The sequence below is a fragment of the Chenopodium quinoa genome, unplaced genomic scaffold, assembly GCF_001683475.1.
Source record: "Chenopodium quinoa cultivar QQ74 unplaced genomic scaffold, ASM168347v1, whole genome shotgun sequence".
Lineage (NCBI taxonomy): Eukaryota > Viridiplantae > Streptophyta > Magnoliopsida > Caryophyllales > Amaranthaceae > Chenopodium > Chenopodium quinoa.
In genome coordinates, this window is record NW_018744693.1 from 2,006,903 (window position 1) to 2,027,852 (window position 20,950).

The 20,950-nt window shown below is 36.1% G+C and overlaps 2 protein-coding genes across 2 annotated transcripts; both read right to left on the reverse strand.

The window, feature by feature from the left end:
- Positions 1-5,411: 5,411 nt before the first annotated feature.
- LOC110702382 (expansin-A7-like) lies at positions 5,412-7,280 on the reverse strand. Its single transcript, XM_021880084.1, has 3 exons — positions 7,076-7,280; positions 6,371-6,701; positions 5,412-5,935 (listed from the first exon to the last, which is right to left on the reverse strand). The coding sequence occupies exons 1-3, from the start codon at positions 7,242-7,244 to the stop codon at positions 5,623-5,625; spliced, it is 813 nt and encodes a 270-aa protein (XP_021735776.1). The 5' UTR covers positions 7,245-7,280; the 3' UTR covers positions 5,412-5,622.
- A 10,404-nt stretch (positions 7,281-17,684) lies between these two features.
- Positions 17,685-19,528, reverse strand: LOC110702300 (expansin-A7-like). The gene is made up of 3 exons (XM_021880003.1): positions 19,384-19,528; positions 18,628-18,958; positions 17,685-18,196 (listed from the first exon to the last, which is right to left on the reverse strand). The coding sequence occupies exons 1-3, from the start codon at positions 19,526-19,528 to the stop codon at positions 17,884-17,886; spliced, it is 789 nt and encodes a 262-aa protein (XP_021735695.1). The 3' UTR covers positions 17,685-17,883.
- Between the last annotated feature and the right edge of the window lie 1,422 nt (positions 19,529-20,950).

Sequence of the window (20,950 nt, forward strand, 5' to 3'; positions counted from 1 at the left end):
TTGTTCTCCAAAGGCATGAGTCCATGGACAATTCTGGGATATTTCCTTAACTGAGCCTTGTATCCAAGAAAGTCATTATCCGAAGCATTGCCTTCAGTTGGCCCTGTGTTTCGAATACCCATTTTTAAGAAATAAAGAAATTGTTTATTCAGCTGAAGCCATACTTCAATTTCTGGGGGGGGGACAAGAAGCACTACCAGTGCAAATTTATGTTCAGCAGAATTGAAGAAACAGTAAAGCATTCAAAAACAAAGCAGCTGAAGAAAAGAACATCAAATTAATAATTCATGCTCAGAAATTGAGCTACAAGTTCAAATAAGTTAAAAAACTATATCGGCAGCCGCCCACAAGCGGAAAATAACAGCTGCCGAAATACGTACAGAAGCAAAAAAATAAACTGTTTTGTACGACAAGGCAAGCTGAAGCAAAAAAACAAACAAGGCAAAAATTCAGAAAGCGGCAAGTCTAAAGTTGAGCGCATGATGAACCGCAAGATTCTGAAGACGACTGCCCGAGTTCCTATGCTTCAGCCCGAGGATCAGACTGGTCAGCATTGTTGGGCCCCATGGTGGTCTTAGCCCCAGCAGCAGAAGAAGCAGGCTTTGCACTCTGCCGAGCCTCCCTTTCCCTCTGTTCAGCCTCCAACTCCATTCTCTCAGCTTCTTCTTCGGCTTCCTCAGCCTTAAGGATTTTAGCTTCGACTGGAGTTGCATACTTCATATGAGGGTCTTCGGGATCCTGGACCCATTCAGCACATTTGGACCAGTCCAACTTCGGCTCAGCATGAAGGCAGACTCTTTGGCACACTCTGAACCCGTTTCTGAAACCCATTTCATATTCTTCCTAGGTATAGACACAGACTTTGAGTAAAGCCTCAGCATCAGCCAACTTCTTCTTTGTCTCCTCCAAGTCTTCCTTGGATTTCTTCAGCTCATCGGCGAGCTTGGAGGAGGAACCTTTCAGCTCATTCAGCTCCTGCTGAACTTGGGAAGCCTCTGTCTGAGCCTGGGCCACTTCTTCCTTTTTGGCCATCAGCTGATCCTCAGCTTCTTGGAGCTTAGCTCTCTGAGCTTCAGCAGCAGCAGCAGCCTCTGAGAGTTGGACATCCCTGGCTTGGAGCATCTCTTCAGCAGCCATTCTGCTGGCTTCAAGAGCTTCTAGTTGTTGCTGCACTTCAGCTTGTGCAGCAGCTCCTTCCTGGATTCGGCTCTCAATGGTAGCCTTGAATTTGGAGATGTCCACTCCCATGTGCTCTTGGAGGAATTTTTCCCCTTCCATCAGTGGGGGAAAAACTTCCTTCTCCATAGCATCGCAGAAGGTTTTGAGGGCTTCAGCAGCTTTTTTCTCATATTCTTCACCCTTCTGCTGCTTCTCTTCAGCTGCTGCTTGCTTCAGCATAGCAAGCTTTAACTCCTCTTCGGCTACCTTTTTGTCATGCTCGGCAGCGTCCACCCTATCTTATAGGGTATCTATCAGCTCTACAGTGAGAGTTTGATTGTGCACGAACTGAAAACAGGAGCACAAGTTAAAATAAAAAATAATAATAATAATGATAATTGAAGAGCTGAATTTTAAAGGAGATAAAGGCAAGGAAAATCACCTGCATCATCAGCAGTTGGTTAGACCTGGCTGGGTCAGGAACTGATCTTCTGGATTTGCCCATCCTAGCAGTGGCCTTCAGCGACCAGATTCTTGCCCTATCTACTTCGGACATGCCAGCAAAATCGCCGAAGTAGGCTGCAGCACCTTCTCGGTTCTGACCCCATATGAGGTCCCAGATGTGATCTGGGATTGGAATTCGGGGGGCCGAGAAACCCATTTCTCCAGATTGCAGAGTCTGGAAGGAAGGAAAGGATGACGATGGAGCTTCTTTAACTTTGGATGGCTCAGCATCCTCCTTCTTCTCAGAAGAGTCAATTATTATGACTTCTTCTTCTTCAGGGGTGAGGACGAAGGCCTCAACCTCTCTTGCAATGTCTGCCGTGAAACCCTCAGCACTGGGCATCACGGCATCCTCATTCTTGTGCTCAACATCACTCTCTTGAACTTCTTCTTGGACCCCTCCCTTAGGTTCGGGAGTTTTCTGATCCACCTCCATCTCGGGAGGTGGCGGAGGGGTCTTTGGAGGTGATTGAGGTGGTGGCCGGGGAACCCTCGGCGATCCATTGCCTTCCTCGGGTTCCCTTATTTCGACGCCGATGGTCATCGGCCTTCTCTGAAAGTCATGCGGGCCGATGATGGCCATTCTTCGGCGCCTTTTCTGAAGCGGCTGCTCGTCCATGTCTGAGTCTGAGGACTCTTCTTGTATCTGGTCTTCGGGACGAACAGGGGCTTTCCCTTCTCTATGTCTATTACTCTCTTCAGACTGTAAAAGACGGGGGGAGGAAGAATGTGAGTAAAAAAAAAAAACAAAACAACAACCAGAAACAGACAAAATTAAGTCTGAAAGCTCACCGAGGTCTTCAGCAAAGCCTCGTCTTCTTCAGCTGCCCTAGCTGCAGCTTCTTCTTCAGCAGCCCTGGAGGACCCTTCTCCTCCTTCACAAGCTTCAATAACCCGTGCAACCTCTTCGGCCGTACGGGCAGCTTCAGCTTCTTCGTCCAGCAGCTGAAACCAGGGATCTCTCTTCTTCCACCAAGGCTTCTGCCTCTGATACAGAGCAACAGCCTCAATTTGGAAGTGGGAAGAGTCTAGATGAACTTCTCTATGCCTCTGTTCAGTGATAGAGGGGGCCCGATCAGTTACAACTCGTTCTCGGTTGACGCCAAGACGAGCGTAGTTAATGCCGACGTTGGTCTCGTCCCGCTCTTAAAAAGAAAAGGGGAAAGGTCAGTTCAGTTAGGTTGGCACAGCATAAAAAAGCGAAGTGAAAGAAGAGAAAAAGAGATAATTAAAAGGCCTCGGCCCCAGCCGAAGAAGCTTACCATCCTTAAACTTTCGGCTGAGGCCGACAGCTGCTAGCATGTTCTCTTGGAAAACATAATGCGTATCGGGGAGCCAAGTCTCCGGGATATGCTGCATTCGGCCGCTGCCCCCCCCCCCCCCCGGTTCGGCAGCTTGCCGAAGATATTCTGTTGATTAAGGTTCGGATTTGGGCCGCTATCTGCGGGGGGGACCTAAACTTCCCATGTCGGGATCAGGCTCAGCAAGGTACCGGGGAGCGCTGAAGACGCAAGGGTGGCCCGGGTCCGTGGGTGCCCTAACCCAAATCCATTGACCTCTCCAGTCCTTGTCTGAAGAGTCGTTCGGCCACATGGTTAGGTACTGGGGCCGAGACTCAATCCGGTACCACCCAGAACCATGACTTCCGTGCCCACTTTGAATATTTGGCACTAGCCGATGAAGCTTTTTGAAGCAGTGCAGGTTCGGCACATACCTGAAGAACTTGCAGACCCATAAGTATGTCATCACCCTTCGGATGCTAATAGGAGTTAGCTGACATAGGGAAATATTGTAATGGATCAGCAAGTCTCGGACGAATACGTCCAAAGGGAACCTCAGCCCATACTGAAGTTGTCTTGTGTACACCCCCACATACCCCGGGGGTGGACGATGGATTCTATCGGATGCCACGGGCATTCGGCACCTATACCCATCAGCTTCAAGGATGCCGTAATACAACTCAATTTGTTCGGCAAACCGATACTGTTCGGCATTCTCCACCCACCATGAGTAGGGGCGGTTCTTTATCATGGCCGAAGCTACTTCGGCATCCTCCCACTCTGAAAACCCGGGAAGGATATCCCAAAGGGCAGCGGGAACTTCATCGTCCCGCCCAGAAGCGCTCGGCCCCTCCGTTCTCTGAGGAGGAGCCGAAGAAATTGGAGTCGCCCTAATCCCTTCAGCAGGGTCAGACTCTGCTCTTTGTCCATTCCAGGTCCCAATCCTGTTCCTGGGATCGGGAATTGGCCTTGCTCTTCTTGGAGCACGGGCTCTACCCCTAACTCCTCTCGCCATTGATAATTTCGAAGAAAAAAGTCGAAAAAAAGGGGAAGGAGTTCAAATTTGAAGAAAAATAAACTAAAATCAAAGGAATTTACCTTAATCTGAAGCGAAAGTTGCCGATTTACGAATTGGTAGTGGCGAGTCTCAGTTTCTAAGCTTAATGCTCGGGGAATTTGCGAAGTTTTGATGCGGGTTCTTGGGTTCTCTCGAGAATTCTGGGTTTGTGTTGGTGAATAAGTGAGGAGAGATGACGCGCCTCTAATTATATCTCCAGAAATGGGAATACGGGGAGTCCGCGTTTCAATTTCTCTTAAATACCCCACTAAGTAACTGTTAAACACACGACCTTGCGATTAAACTGCCCATTATCCGTCCAACTTCCACAATTATCCGCCTTAACTGTTGTTATCTCATTAATTACGGTTTAAATTCTAATTTTTGGATTAATTAAATCATTCACTTCCCTCCTTTTCTGATTAAATCAAACCCGACCCGTCATCCTTCCAAATCGGGTCTGGGGGGCAAGTTGTTTGGGTCCAATTTAGTCCAATTGGGCCTAGGCATTAAATGATCCAATTAAAAACCCAAGTCAAGGTTCATCTCTCCAATTGTGCTAAAGTCAAAGATCAGTCCTCAAGGCAAGCCAATTGGGCTAAGGCTCAACTTCTCCATATATGCAAAGGTATAAAAGCCATCAATATTACATTTGTACATTCATTCAAGCAAAGTCTCAAGCAATTAATTCTCTTGCATAGTGTTCTCTTTCTACACACTGTACTGACTTTAGCATCGGAGGGGCCTTCCTCGGCAACACCCCCGAGGCTAGTTTACGTGTGTTTACTGTGCAGGAAACCTTCGGCCCAACATCACTTGGACCGAATCCAGTCTTCTCCACTTCATCGGACCTTCGACAAGATCCCATTGTTTTCACCCGAAACATCAAATATGTTACTCATTATCGTTGTCAATACCATCAAAATCCGTAGCTTAATACAAGTACTAGTATTTGATATATCTTTAAAAAAAAAAAAAAAAGAACTCGATATATGGTATATCTTGTATAGTTTCATTTGCATCATTGCATGTACATCAAAATAAATGGTAATTAAAGTTGACATTTCTATTTAAAATTCATGGTATATATGATGAAAGATACAAATCAGGTAGGCAATGACACCAACATATTTCTTAATCATGGCCTATATCTTATACCATCAAACATTATTATCTAGCACCTAGTATTAGGTGCAGTGACAAGTTTACATTCAAAGCTAAAATTAGCAATTACTTGTACTTGTAAGGAGTATATTTTATAATTGCATGAAACGTCAATAACTTGGATCTAAATGTATTGTACTTAAATTAATTACTCTTGAAACATACGGGTGAATAATTGACAATAATTACATGTTATCAGTCCATAAAACACATAAGAGATTCAAAAAAGTAAAGGAGAAAACCCGAGATTTACTATTTAACTTGATAATATGAAAATTTGCATTAACATTTGTACCTTTGGAGCCACACATTTTCTCAATAGGCTACACTTAAGATACAAGGAATTAAATCTATTCAAGGGTCAATAGGCAATACATCTAAATAGGCGATGTTTGCAACAACATTGACCAACCAAGGGAAAATATAAATACATACAGAAAATCAAGGGTAATGATTGAATCATCGGAAGTTGACTTTGGCTTGATAAGTCATGCCTACACTCCAATAAGCTGGGACAACATTGTAAGCAATAATAGTTTCACGAGTGGAGTAAGATTGGATTTTGAAAGAAAGACATTGGCCTCCTAATTGACCAAATGCTTGGTGAGATGCTCCCCAATTGTGGCTCATGCTAATCCACCCCGTTCTTGAACCTTTCACCCACATTTTGGCTATGTCACCCGCACCACCAACATTCATTACCGTCGTTAGTAGCCAGTAGTTGTTCCCTTGTAGGCTAAATCTTATACCTCCTTTCTTTCCACATGGAACTCTATTCGGCCACCAATGAATATAAAAATGATTAAAAATAAATTTTGACCAAATTAGTGATTTAAGCTTGACTTATGGTAAATTCAATTTAAATATGCTGTTAATCTATTAACCTATACTAAAAGCGAATCCTTCCATAACACTTGTCATTATGTTGTGAAAAATTTTCCCGCCTTTTTCGCTTTTTTTTTTTTTTTTTTTTTTTGCAAAATCTTTTAGTAAACTACTTATACCTTATGTATTTTATTTCCAGTTTGACAACCATATTCCATTTATACTCAAATGAAATATTCGAGAATTTTTTTTATATACTTTATATTTTGTAATATTATTATTAAAAAAATCTATCAATCGTGCATTGCACGGGATTTTAACCTAGTTACAAATAACAGGTCTATATCAAATAAAATGAGCTAGTCAAAGTATAGTTTATTACCTCCGATATTGAACTGGAACAATGCCGGCCCTATAAAAGGCAATTTTCTTGAATGCAGGCATGGAGAGGTCAAAGTGGGCTCTAGGAGGGTTGCACCACCCGCCGGCATTGCTATCCTGAGCCCAATTTGGAGGGCATAGGTTAGTAGCAGTGACGGTAATGGAAGTCGAGCCATGGCCATAACCATTACGGTTGCACCATTTTGACCCGACACACATTATTTGATAGCAACTACCGCAACCATATCCATTGTTGAACAATACGGTGCTTAATGCTGCTGTATTGGTACCATACCCGTTGTTGAACAAATTTCCATATCCACATGCTCCTCCTATAAAAAAAATCGTCAATACTTCTTAGATAATAGTTGTAAATCGTACTTCAATTCGTACGACGTAAATGATTTATTATTTCACTAGGGTTAGTAAAAAGGGAGGCATATATTAGGCTCAAACATGCATGTATATTTGTTCTATTTACCCATAAAGGTAAGAGAGCCATGCACGTCTATTTAAATTACGAGTATAAAAAAGCTAGTCATCTCTAATAAGAAGGATTAGAATGTTTCTTATAAAGTTAAAATTACGCAGCAACACAGTACTGGACAATGTTAAAGTGTTAAACAAGGGTTATGTACTCGTGTGAATTGAAGTGTTTTATAATTGTTTAAAAAAAATGATAAAAATTCAATGATTTAGAATTTACCCATTGTTTCAGAGGCACTATCATCACCATAAAAAGTTGCATGAGCGTATTTCCATTTACTTGGCTTGAAATAAGTAGCATATCCATTTGATAATCTCGCCATTCCTAATACTACCACTACTGAAAACAACAAGCTAAATTGCCTTGATTTTTGCAAAAGAGAAACCATAATTATGATAAGATAAATTATTTAGCTAGGGATTTGAGATCGATTATAATTCCTTACAATAGAAGGTTAAGAGATGTAGGAATTTTGAATGATGATTTAGTTAAAAGACTATGCAAGGTTTATATAGTGTTAACAAATTAAAACAAATGGGAATGTACCTAAGCTAGAACTTAGTGATTCCCACGAATAATAGTATGGAAGAATAATTGAATATACACAAAATTAAGTCTACGTTACGTTGATCGGTCTTAATCAATAATGTTCAATGTTTGCGGTGGAAGATTAACGCTGTTTACGTGCTAGCAAGTTATATTTGATTATCTTATATGACTTAAATATAGTTGGTAGGAACAAATTTATTTTATTTATAATAAGCGGATATAGAAACAATATAATTTCATGAATTTTATTTGATCGTTGTTAACAGTTTATGAAACATGCATAATTTATATAAATACTATAAGGTTTAACCACCCCATTTATTATAATTAAAGTCACGTAAGCATTTCCTAAAAAAAAAAAAAAAAAAAAAAAAAAAAAAAAAAAAAAAAAAAGTCACGTAAGCATCTCTTAGTCAATTTTTCTATTAGAATGGGTCAAGCTAAGAAATATTGTTGTAGCTAGCAGCAGTCAGTTTCCTCGCCCGCAACCTTTTTTTTTTTTAAGATGTCCATCGGTGCACCGGAGCTTCATCCGAATCCAACTCGGGTAGTACACCTGACTTATGGTAGGTAAGTCTCCCAATAAGATTTTTTGCATACGGTGAGGCTCGAACCGACCGAGACCTCCCTTAAGCGACATCAAGTTACCCGAAACCTCCCACAACCTCTTTCTTGAATGAGATGATTTTACACTTGGGTACGTACTTGCTCATGTCGAGCCAATCCAAAGCCTCATGTTTGAATCCGGGTTTGTGAATAATATGTAAGGAAAAATATGTTCATGTATGATATTTTTGGATTCGTCTCAAAGTACTACCATAATATATAACTTTTATAATTTTTACTTATGGAGAATTTGAGTTATTGATCGTTAAAGTTTTGCATTGGCAAGCGTGATAAAAGAAACAGGTCAAGTAAAAAAGAACAGAGGAAGTATATATTAACTATCGTTTATATTTTCATGTAATTATGTGAGTTGAATATTTGAAATTAAAACTTGATTTGACATATGAGATGAATTTTGAGGCAGATAAAATATAGGTGGTAAGATGATCAAATTGTGGACATCCAAGTAGGTCGTGAGGTGGGATGAATTTAGTTTTGTTTCTAGTGGAGTATAAGGATGGGATGGGATGGGATAGGATGGGATGGGGAGAAATATCATACCTGTCGTCGTGTGTGAGAGGCTAGGGATGAGAATTATAGGTGATGATAGGGACAAAGGAATCAACATCCACATCCAATAACCCACCCCATTGACATTCCTAGCCTATATGTCTTATTGACAAGTAAATGCACTTTTCACAATATTTGGTAATGACATGATCTACCTGTTAATCAAAGGTGTTGCTGCTATATAACACGACGTGCATAGGGGTGGTGTAGACACCCATTTGTGTCTCCCCAAAACCAAACCCAGTGATGAGTACCTTTCATGTCGAATCATAATCGAATGAAGCGAAAGTGTGGAAGGTGTTGCGGATAGTTTTAATTTCTTTTCTCTTCTCTCTGTTTTTTGAAAACTTATTTTAAGAGAACAGCCAATCCAGTTTTGTTGGTCCATAATATGGGTCCAATAATGATGTAGTTGGATGGGGCTTGAAAAGAGCTTTCCAACGATATATTATAAGCCCAATTCCGATGAATATTGAGGAAGTTATGGCCAATTTACTAAACTGGGCCCGGTTTAAGCCTTATATACGGCCCAATGATCTAGGGGAGGGCCTAATATAGATTTGTCATTCCTAATGCAATTAGGAATGGTTTTAGTCTTCTAGATTCTTCTAGAAGGTTCTTTTCATTCCTAATTCAATTAGCATTGATAAATTGACTTTTGTTAACTTTTCAGAGTTTTAATTAAAATCAAAAAGCATTTTTGAGGAAAATACGATTTTATCCTCCTGTACGGTAATTTTTATCTGATTTTAGAAAACGCGTGAATTTCTAAAATCAGCGCCAAACGCCAGCTGTAGCGCCTGGCGCTACGCTTGGCGCCTGGTGTAATCCCCCGTATTTTTAAATATTTTATAAATGAAAATTTATTTTATTTATAATATTTATTTGTTATTTTTCATAATTTAATTTCAAAAATTTTAAATTATTAATCTGAGTCGAAAATTATTTGAACAAATTATTTTATGCACCTTTATTCTACAATTTATGTCCAATCACACAAGCCTAACCCATTTGTTTACTTAATCGACCCATTATTTTTATGAGGCCCAATCTTTCTTTTTACCCTACAATAATTCTCTCCTATAAATACCCCATGAATCTCCAAAAATTTCCCACATAAAAAGGTTAGTCTTACTTTCATCCTCCTTTGTTTCATTATTTTGCTTAATATTAATTTAATTGTTTTGGGTTTTGATTTTAGTATAAAGATAATATTTTTAGTATCAAATTATATTTTAATGGTATAAAGATTATAAATTTCAGATTATATTTATGTTATAAATTTCATATTTTATGAATTATAAACCTAGGGTTTCAATTTATTGAAAATCATGATTTTAGGATTTTTATGAACAATTGATTTAGGGCTTTTATAGTAATGATGTTTTGAAATTTTGGTGATTATGACTACTGATTAGTTTAACTTAATTCCAGATTATTTTGAACACGTAGATTCGTGTTTTAATTTTTAGATTTTCGTTCGTTAATACTAATCCCGTTTTAATCCCGATCAGATTCTAAACTCATCCGATTTTGATGAAAAAGTAGTGTTTTCCATGTGAAAACAACGTTTTAAAAAAAGACTCACTACCTTTCGTAATGATCACTACCCTCTCGTGGCCAAATTCAGCCTCTAAATATGATTTTCGGGCAGTTTTTGATTTTAACGAAGTTTTTTTATACTTAAAATATTATCCTTGAGTTTGATTAATAAAATTAATTATGTTTAAAGTTAATTAAGCATAAATATATGTTTTTATTGAAGTTTTAAGTGTTGGAAATAGTTTCTAAGTACTACTTTTGATGTTTTATAAAGAGGGTTTAATCACCCATCCATTAAAAAGGGAGATTATTAGGGGTTTTTATATAACTTTCAGATTTTTATTAGACTTTGAACTTGCTGTAATTTCATGTATAAGAGTGTATTTTAAGGTTTTTATGAAGAAAATTTAAAGAACTATATATAAGCCTTTAATTTTAACTAATAAAGGGAGGGTTTTAAAGTGTTGTTTGATTTGGATTTTGAAGGTTTTAAAGTAAGTTAGTATTGCTGTAAATTTGATTGATTAGGTATTGATTGAGATGTTATTATTTGGCTTAGGAGAGGAGTTTATTGAAGGTGATTTCTAGTTAGTAAAGTGGCATACCAATTCGTTTGCTCAACGTACGTACAAGTTATGAAACCTTTCTTTTAGGTGCATGTTTAAGGACGACGGATCGAGAACTTAGTATCATGTATAGGGATGACTGAGTTAAATTGTTTGGTTATACATTGTGAATTTCGTATGACGTGCACTATTTTATATTGCAAGTATTATTTGTGCTCTAATTATGTAAGGTGCGCTTAGAGGCAAAGGTATATGATTGGTGTAATGATTAATTTATTACTCATTCATGATTATGCAAGCAGGATGAGTAAAGGAAGAATTTAAGTCTTCTAAGACGAGGTTAAGGTTTTGGGGTACCTTATGCACTCAAGGTGTTTATACACCGAGGTAGTAAAGGAATAAATAATAAATGTTGCTTGCCACTAATAAATCAATAATTGAAATTGAAAAGTTGTTTTACTTGATTGAATTGATATTGGATTGATTGTATTGTTATGCATATGAGTCATCACCTAGTCTAAACCTGTAAATCACGTAAAGTGCAAGATGGATGAGCAATAAAACTCTGGATTGGTGCACTTCTGGAGTAATGACAATCAGGGGTTGGGGTACATGGGGTATTAGCCGTGTACTTTTCTCGAGGCCGTATGATCTACGAGTCTCTTATTTCAAATATTTTTCAAAACTAGGAGTTAAGTGAGATCTCATACTAACTACGGTCACAGAGTCGCGCCCGTGGTCGTTGGATGTTTATTGATGTTTCCAAAAGGAGGCATGAGGTTTTTCTTTTATTGATGTTCCAAATGGAGCATGGGTTGGACAACCTTGTCTATTGCGTAATCCAATGAATAAAAATAATGATTTACCTATTATTAATTAATGGAGTCTTAGTAATATAAGTAGTTGAGTCGTGTGTTGAGTCTATAATTTAATGATGCATGATGATTGATTATTAGTAGCATGTTATGGATTTCTTAATTTATTTCGCAGCTTGTATGTACTCAGCTTTGCTGATTGCATGCTTTGTGTGTCTTTCTTTGGTCATGGCCTTCGCCTTTCAATGACCCTGTGACGATCCAATTTTTACACTTGTAATATTGGGGAGCAGAATTACCACAGGTTCTTACACATGCAACATTCATCAGGGTTGTGGGATCTTGAGTAGAGAGTTGGTTGTTTGCATTTTATTTCTTTTGCAAGTTTGAATTTATTTTAATTCGATTTGATTCGACACTATTTCTTTTGGGTTTGAATTTATTTAAACACTGAATTTAATCACTTACTACTTTTATTGGGTTTTGAATAAGGGCCTTAATGGTTCCAAGTTGTATGACTTAATTTGGTTTCATTCGTTGGTTTTGAAACTTATTTATAACGTATTTAGTTTTTCCGCTGCTATTTTCTGATAAAGCCTTAACGTTTGAACACGTGGCGGTAGCACGCCAGTAATTCTCTTGAATATTGTTTAGGGTCCTCACAGGTTTAAAGAGAAAATTATTGGGGTGTTACACCTGGAGCCAGCATTGGCGCCTGGCGCCAACAGCCAGCGTTGGCGCTTTGTTTTGTTAATTTTATCTTTTTGGCTGATTTTCTCTATAAATAACGTATTAAAAACTCCGTTTTCAATCATCAACGACTAGTTTTCAATAATATTCACCTACAACCAGTTTTTCAATTCTCTCATTCTCTTTAATCATTCGCCATCTTTCTCTCTCTTTTTCTAAACTAGCTTTTTACATACAAAATTTCGCATTCATTAGATCTAGAAGCACCTACCCATATTCGAAGTTGCCTTCGCCCTAGACGTGAAAGGTTTAATTTATGAGGGTTTGGTCCCAAATCTCTATTTCAATTATTTTATTTAATTGTTTTGATTATTATTTTCCTTGAAGTTACTAACGTGTGTATTTTGATATTAGAAAGAGGTACGAGGCATCAAAGTAAGTACTTTAATGTTTTTATTGATGTTATGATGTAGAAATCATGTTTAGATTGTTATTTTGATTCCTAGTATCATGTCTAGGGTAATTTTAATATCAAATATGATTGTTATGATGCCTTTTATGTTTTTCCTAATATTTATTCATGTTAGTATCATGTTAGGGCTAAAAATTTGATTTTTATTGCTTAGTGACATGCTAGGGTTTGTTATTAATCTTGTTAGTATCATGCATAGGATCTTGCTATTATTATTATGTTTTAACATGATTTATGATTATCTTTATAATTGTTTTGATTATGATTATAATTTTATTATTGCTATAATTATTAGTATTATGATTATTATAATTATGGTGATTATTATTATTATTATGATTGTTATTATGATGATTATAATTTTATTGTCATGATTATTATTATTATTATGATTATTATGTTGCTTGATAATATTTATTGTTATTGCTTGATCATACCTTTTATGCATGTTTAAAGGGAATCTATACTTGTAATCACGCTTAATAAGATAATTAATAATCTTGTTAGGGTTAATATGATTATAATTCAAGTGATCGCCAATAATAGACTTGTTTGTGCATTAATATTCAACCAACATAGATAAACAGGTTTAGGGTTAATCCTATTGATTGCATGTTAGTCAGAAAGCGCACATGAATACGAGAAGAATAAAGTAGAGGCCTATTATTACGGCAAGTTCAATCTCTTTTAGGTTGGATTTGTACCTTCATCCCTGAACCCTTATTTGGTTCAAGACCTTATGGAGTTGACGATCTCTTGGATCGTTAAGTGGTGTAACCTTCACCCTGTGAACGGTTTACAAGTTCCTAAAACTTGTTGGCGACTCTTTTGCTCTATCTTCTTCCCTTTTGGACGCCACCGTACTTTAGTGTATGATCACAGTGGGGTTCAAGCTAAGGGGATTAATGCTTGAAATATTCCCTACAGGTGGCCATTCGATTTTCGGTTTGGATTTAGTCCAAATCCAATCCGATCCGAAATAAATTTCGATTTTTAATTTTCAAATCCAATCCAATCCGAATCACTTACCAAATCCAATCCGATCCAATTCAAATTATAATTCGGTTATTTAGATCCAATCCGAAAATCCGAATTAAAATATGTTGCTAATTTTTTTGGGTCTAATTCGATTATAAAAATAAAATTGCAATAATTAAATTCAATTCTTGAAAGTATAGTAGTACATGATTTATACAAGTATTGAAAACATAGGCTTACATTATTAATATTATTATAATCATAAACATAGTTTAACATGATTAATATTAACAATATTTTTTTTGTAAAATCACGCTTTCATAATTCGGTTATTTCGGTTTTTTGGATCCGAACAAGGTCAATCTGATCCGATCCGAAAATTCGAATTTTCAAAAAAATTCAACCCGACCCGATCCGATTTAAAGTTTGGATCCGACCCAAATTGATAATTCGGTTTGGATTGGATTGGATTTTGGTTTTTATCCGAATATTGGATACCCCTAGGCGTGCATGTAGTTGGTGTTGTTGGAGAAATACAAGTTGATATCCTATATTAACTGATAGAGAATATGTGTAGAATATTCTCCTCTTAGATTTAGTATATATTTTGTATATATAAGAATATCTTTATGATAACCTTATATCTCTTGTATGAAACTCCTTAAAATTTTGGTTGAGTTGGTCTACAAACATGGTATTAGAGCTTAGGTGAGATCTTGGGATCATATACAAAAATTTCTACCAGTGGCGATTCCAGGAATTTCGCCTTATGGGTTCGGAATCCAAATACATGTAATGAAATCAAGTATCATAATTTAAAATACCCAAAAAAAAATAAAATAAAAAAAAATTGGGTGTGTACAAACATAAAAAGTACTATTTTTATTATAACTAAGCTCATTTAGCGTTCAAAGGAAGAAAATAATTTTTGGGTATTGGGATCTTCTTATCAACCATAAGTAAGTAAAAGCCCAAAAGCAAATTAATGATAATAGAAAAAAAAAAAAAAAAATTAGGGCATTAGAGGGTTTCGAACCCAAGACCCTTGTGTTAAGATATGCCAACTTGCCAAGCAACTACCACTGGGCTGTAAGAGAAAGCATCATAATATTGCGCATTTTAATTTATATAACCAGTATTACTTTTCTATTAAACTGAACAGATTTTTCCTAGATCTAGTATGGGTTCTCTTGAACCCACTGAACCCATACTAGGATCGCCCCTGATTTCCATTGGGTTAGATAATAAACCCACCCGTGGGATATCACAATATTTTTATGCTTCCGTAAACACACAAATATATATTTTTTTCTTTCTCAAAGTTTTTTTTTTTTTTAGAATTTGTATGTGGATCATACTATCCACTCAGTGTTGTACCATAATTTCCACAATCTCCCAGCATGGCCTTACGGACTTCTATCCTGTATATACTAGATTTGCGTGACATTATTAGTTGCTCTCTAAGATTTAATGGTGTTCTTTGATTTGGACACACAACACTAAAATTAATTTCAAAAGATGGACCTTCTTCTAACCGTGTGCAGCAGCTCTTTGGCGCGCCACAACAGTCCAACAACAACATTGTTAGCCCAAGGGCTCATAAACACATCGGTAAAACACCCTTGTTTTCTTTTCTTCAATGGTGATTTCCTGCAGCAATATCTTCTCCTCGATGATGGTTGATACCTTCTTTTTCTCCAGATTTACAATAGCCTGCGTGCTGCTATTCTCCTCAAGCCTAGTAGTGCTCTTTTTTCCTCTACATAGATTGTGGTTGTTTCTTCTTCTCATCATCACCGACACATTAATGCTACTTTTCCTTTTGATCATGGGTTACCATAATATCCTTCTCCGTTCGATGCATGATTTAGATCCAGTCTAAGCATCCGATTTTCTCCCGCTCGAACTGTGGGGGTGTGATAGAGAATATGTGTAGAATATTCTACTCCAAGTTTTAGGATATATTTTGTACAAGAATAAATTTATGATATCTTTACATATCTTGTTATTTACGTAATATGATTAGGACTCTCAATGTAACCTTACAAATATTGATAAAAAAATATCACTCTATTAAGGAGTTTGAGATTATCTAACATTTACAAAACTTGTTAATAACAAGGCTAATTTTGTAAATTTTAATAGCCATATCAAGGGTAATTTTGTAAATTTAGTAGCCACGACACCCCCTTTCTCTCCCCTCTATCACAATCGCACACCACTAGTACCACCTGCCATACCATCGCACAACCATCCATTATTAGCTTCATCCGGCCAACCACCACACACTCACAAGCTCCACCAGCCGACCAAGCCACCGCATGACCATTAGCACCGCCATTCGACCATAACACCACCGCGAGAAACACCAGCATGAGCGAATCCCTTTCCCTAAGGGGTTAGTATGGGCCTAATTTTCATAATTTGTCGCTAGAGTGTCTTTTATTTGGCCGGCCGGCCGATTTAGAGTCGCAAAGGTGATCGATCTTGGCCATTGCCATGGGAGGGGAGGAGAGAGAAGGAAAAAATGGCCATGGGAATAGAGGAGAGAGAAGGAAATAATGTCCATGTGAGGGGAGGAGAGAGAAAATTTGGTGATATAAACATGCTTTTGTTAACATATATAGGATATCAATTAGCCTGGGTTTTGCAAGTGTTGTTGAATGTTAATATTACCTTTATCTCAAGGTCAATTACATAATACTCCCTCCGTGTTTTTTTTGAAGTGTTACAATTTAACCGGCACATAATTTTAGGCAATTTAATTGACTTAAATAAAACAAGAGGTAAGTGGGGTAGTTAGAGTATTAAAAAATTGTAAAAGAAATATAGTGGGGTTATTAGTTTATTGAAAAGTAATGAATGTGAGAGGAAAGATATGATAAAAAAGTAGTATTGGGTTTGGGTGGGGACCATGAGAGGAGAGAGATATAATTTTTAATGTAGCTTTTTGCCAAAAAAAAGAAGTGTAACACTTAAAAAAACACGGTCGAAAATGAAAAGTGTAACACTTAAAAAAACACGGAGGGAATATAAATTTAGGCCAGGTTATTTTTCTAATATTAATGAATACAGATCAGAACGTTAGCAGTTATCCCTTAGGAAAAGAAAACATTAAATAACTATTTAATGGTCTGATAGTAACACAAAGTTTTTGAGTTATATGCCTATAATGCTACTTCTAAACATTTAACCCTTAAGAAAAGAAAACATTAGAAAACAAATTATTAACTACTTGTTCGTTTTAAAGTGCATTAGACATTCATAACATGGAAAAAAAAAAATAAGAAACCATTCTCATGAGAAGAATTCCTAGCACCCACCAATGTGTGAGAATATAAAATAAAGAACTGTTACCACAATGAACGTCCATGAAATAACTAGATGACCAACTTTAGCAATTTGATCGGTCCAATGCTTGATTTGCCTCTCAGTACATATGTCGTTGAATTGCTCTAACTAGTCGGCAAAATTGCTTAGAGTCTAAATATCAATATTATAGCATGCTTGATTTTTCATGCATAAGTTGCTTCTACTATGAGTGAAAAATAAATATAAGAGTGAGATGTAGGGATATGAATAGTCCCTCCATCTTCCCCCCACGTGGTTGGGGGTTCAACTCCTCACCTAGCCTCCTATTCCTGTGATAGGGTAGGGGGTCCTCCTCGTATGTTACCGTTTATATATATATATGTGTGTGTGAACACCTAATAATGCTCATTTTTTGCCACTAGTGATGGTGCTGAGTTATTAAGATCGAACTAATCCATTGATTGAAATTGAGTTTAAAGAAATTGTTATGGCGGCATCTTTTAAGTAACTAGGACGTTGATCCAGGAAGGGGGTGAAAGAGGTGGAACCTTTAAATTGAGTGTCATTATATTGTGCTTAGCTTGTGCACTCAAGTGACTATAGTAGACATGTTATCCACTCTCAAAAAACACATTAAAAAGACAATTAATAAAATTTAGAGAAAATCAAATATTTACTACAAGTATAAAATATGAAAAATCAAGATTTTGCATTAAGTTTTGTATCTCGGAGCTACACATTTTCACAATCAGCTACACTTGAGATACAAGTTTTCAAACAAAGGTTCTAAATCAAAATTATACAGAGTACAAAGAGAAACATAAGATCCTATTAAAGGTTGAATATGACTTTGCATCTAAAAATGCGATGAGTCATTGACCAAAATATAAATAAAATACATACACAAAATTAAGGGTGATGATGTAATCATCTAAAGTTGACTATAGCTTGATAAGTCATGCTTATACTCCAATAAGGTGGGACAACATTATAGGCAACAATAGTCTCACGAGTAGAGTAAGATTGGATTTTGAAGGAAAGACATTGGCCTCCTAATTGAGCAAAGGCTTGGTATGAAGCTCCCCAATTGTGGCTCATGCTAATCCATCCGGTTCTTGAACCTTTCACCCACATTTTGGCAATGTCACCCGCACCACCAACGTTCATTACCGTCGTTAGTAACCAATAATTGTTTCCTTGTAAGCTAAATCTTATGCCTCCCTTCTTAACACATGGAACCCTATTCCGTCACCAATGAATATAAAATTAATTATAAATGAATTTATACAGATAAAAGTATGTTTTGACATAAAATACAAAATTAAACTATAATGCTTTGTATATTAACTTAACTTGGATTCAAAGTGGTATCCAAATAATAAAGCTTTAAAATAGGTCGAGAGCATTAATTAATGATACTTTTATAAAATAATACTAAAAACAAATAGTATGTAGCTCTTTTTTTTCATTATTATTATTATTATTATTATTATTATTATTATTATTATTATTATAAAGAGGTTAGAAAAACAGAGGCTATTAGGGGACCTTCCTTACAAGGGAAACTTCTAATGCATAATACTCTGTAGTATGTAGCTTAGGTTTAGCAAAAAAAAAACAAAAAAAAAAAAAAAAGAACATGTAGGATCGGTGTATAGCTTAGTTTATTACCTTCGGTATTGGACAGGAACAATGCCAGCCTTCCAAAAGGCAAGTTTCTTGAATGCAGGCATGGAGAGGTCGAAGTGGGCTCTAGGAGGGTTGCACCAGCCACCAGCATTGCTATCCTGAGCCCAATTTGGAGGGCATAGATTTGTGGCCGTGACAGTAATCGAAGTCGGGCCGTGGCCATAACCCCTACTATTGCACCATTTTGATCCGATACACATTATTTGATAGCAACTACCACAACCATATCCGTTGTTGAACAATACTGTGCTCAATGCAGCTGTATTTGTTCCATACCCATTGTTGAACAAATTTCCATATCCACATGCTCCTCCTATATATATAATATAAATTAAAAATCAGCATTTCATATAATAATAGTTGAAAAACTTCACTATGTTAAAAACTATGAAAATAGGTAATAGCCTAATAGGCTCAATCAAAAATAAAGAGAGATGACATGTATGTCTATAAGTTAATAGTGTTATTAGTTAATCATCAAATATAGTAATTTTTCTCATAAATCTAAACATACTTCATATTACATAAAAAATTATGTATTCTAACATAGATACTACAATTCTTTAAGTGATTAACCTTAATGTAGCACTAGTATTTAAATAAGCTATTTGAGGGTTAAAATAATCACCATCACTAATTATATGATGGAAATAGAAGTTAGACATCATGTATATAAAGGATTACACTAATAAAATAAAATAAAATAAATCAAATAAATAATGATTTAATGATATATACCCATGGTTTCAGAGGCACTGTCATCACCATAGAAAGTTGCATGTGCGTAGCTCCATTTACTTGGCTTATAATTCATAGCATATCCGTTTGACAATTGCACCGTTCCTAATACTGCCACTACTGAAATGAACAGACTAAATCGCATTGTTTTTTGCAAAAGTGAAGCCATAATTTAGATTAGAATAAACACTTTGAGAGTATTTTGTTTTTTTTTACAATAAAATTAAGAGATGTAAGAATTTTGAATGATATAGATAGCTATTCATGGTTTATATAGTGTCACCACAACTAATTGGAACATACTTACGTACCAAAACTTAGTGCCACCCACGAATAGTGCGGCAAGATAATAGAAAATAAAACACAAAATTAAGTCTACGTCGTTTCGTCTAGTATCACCAATGTTCAATGTTTGGCGGTGGAAGAACAACGCTATTTACGTGCTAACAAGTTATAATAAATTTAGTTATATTTGACTATCTATATAATATGGTAGGAATAATCATATTTTATTTATAATGAGTTGATTTAGTAATATGATTTCATGAATTATATTGTTAGCAATTTGTACAACATGCACAACTTATTAAATTAAGGTTTAAACACCACATTTATCAAATTAAAGTTCATTAAATCAAAGTCATGAAGCATATCACCATCTCCAAATTAATTTTATATTTTTGAATAGGTTAAAAGAATAGATAGACATGGATATGGTACGTACTTGACCATGCTGAGCCAATTTACAAGCAATATGGGCTTGAGTTGCTTGACCAATTAGATAAAAATATGAACCGTGCAATTTTTGTGGTGTCAAGTCAAGGTAAAATATGTTACCTACTCCCATGTTCGATCCCCCGTAAAGTTGCAATAATAATTGGGAAGAGATTGAAACCTAACCACCTATAACTGATCCCCGAATTTAGATTAGGCCAAAGAGAGAATCCAGTAGAACAACAAAAAAAAAATGTTACCTACTTACCTTCAATTTAGTACATCATGTAATTGGGTCAATTTCATTGGTGTCCTAGGCCTATGGAACAATCGTAACAATAGTTTTTTTAAGTATTTGTGAACGACGTTTTTGTTGTTTGACTTTGTTTAATTTATAATATGTCATATTCAATGTATGTTTGAAGTGGCTCTAATTAATTTATTTTATTGCTACCTATGTTCAACATACTATATACTGCATACGTCAAACACAATGTAGAAAACTAAATAAACACAATTTTATATTCAATGAATGTTTGAAGTCGCTCTAAATAATTTATTTTATTGCTATCCAAGTTCAACCTATGTTATACTCCGTATATCAACCACAAAATGTAGAAGATTTATTTAATTGATTCGTAAATGATTCTTATGTTGTTATGTATTAGCATAAATAAATTACTCCCTCCATTTTTAAATATTTGTTCTACTTTTTTATTTTCGGTCGTTTTTAAAATATTTGCTCTATTTTCTTATTTGAAAAGTTTTCACATTACTTAATTCATTTATCTTAACTAGGGGGACCCAATAAAATTATATTTATTACCTTTATATTCTCTCTCCTTCAATTTAC

What these genes read in the sequence shown, in the direction of transcription:
- LOC110702382 (XM_021880084.1), bottom strand. Translation starts at nt 7,244, where the DNA reads ATGGTTTCTCTTTTGCAAAAATCAAGGCAATTTAGCTTGTTGTTTTCA. An exon ending in TAGTGCCTCTGAAACAATGG is followed by an intron (nt 6,702 to 7,075) that starts GTAAATTCTAAA and finishes TTTTTTTTATAG; the next exon opens with GAGGAGCATGTGGATATGGA. An exon ending in GTTCCAGTTCAATATCGGAG is followed by an intron (nt 5,936 to 6,370) that starts GTAATAAACTAT and finishes GTGGCCGAATAG; the next exon opens with AGTTCCATGTGGAAAGAAAG.
- LOC110702300 (XM_021880003.1), bottom strand. Translation starts at nt 19,528, where the DNA reads ATGCGATTTAGTCTGTTCATTTCAGTAGTGGCAGTATTAGGAACGGTG. An exon ending in CAGTGCCTCTGAAACCATGG is followed by an intron (nt 18,959 to 19,383) that starts GTATATATCATT and finishes TTATATATATAG; the next exon opens with GAGGAGCATGTGGATATGGA. An exon ending in GTTCCTGTCCAATACCGAAG is followed by an intron (nt 18,197 to 18,627) that starts GTAATAAACTAA and finishes GTGACGGAATAG; the next exon opens with GGTTCCATGTGTTAAGAAGG.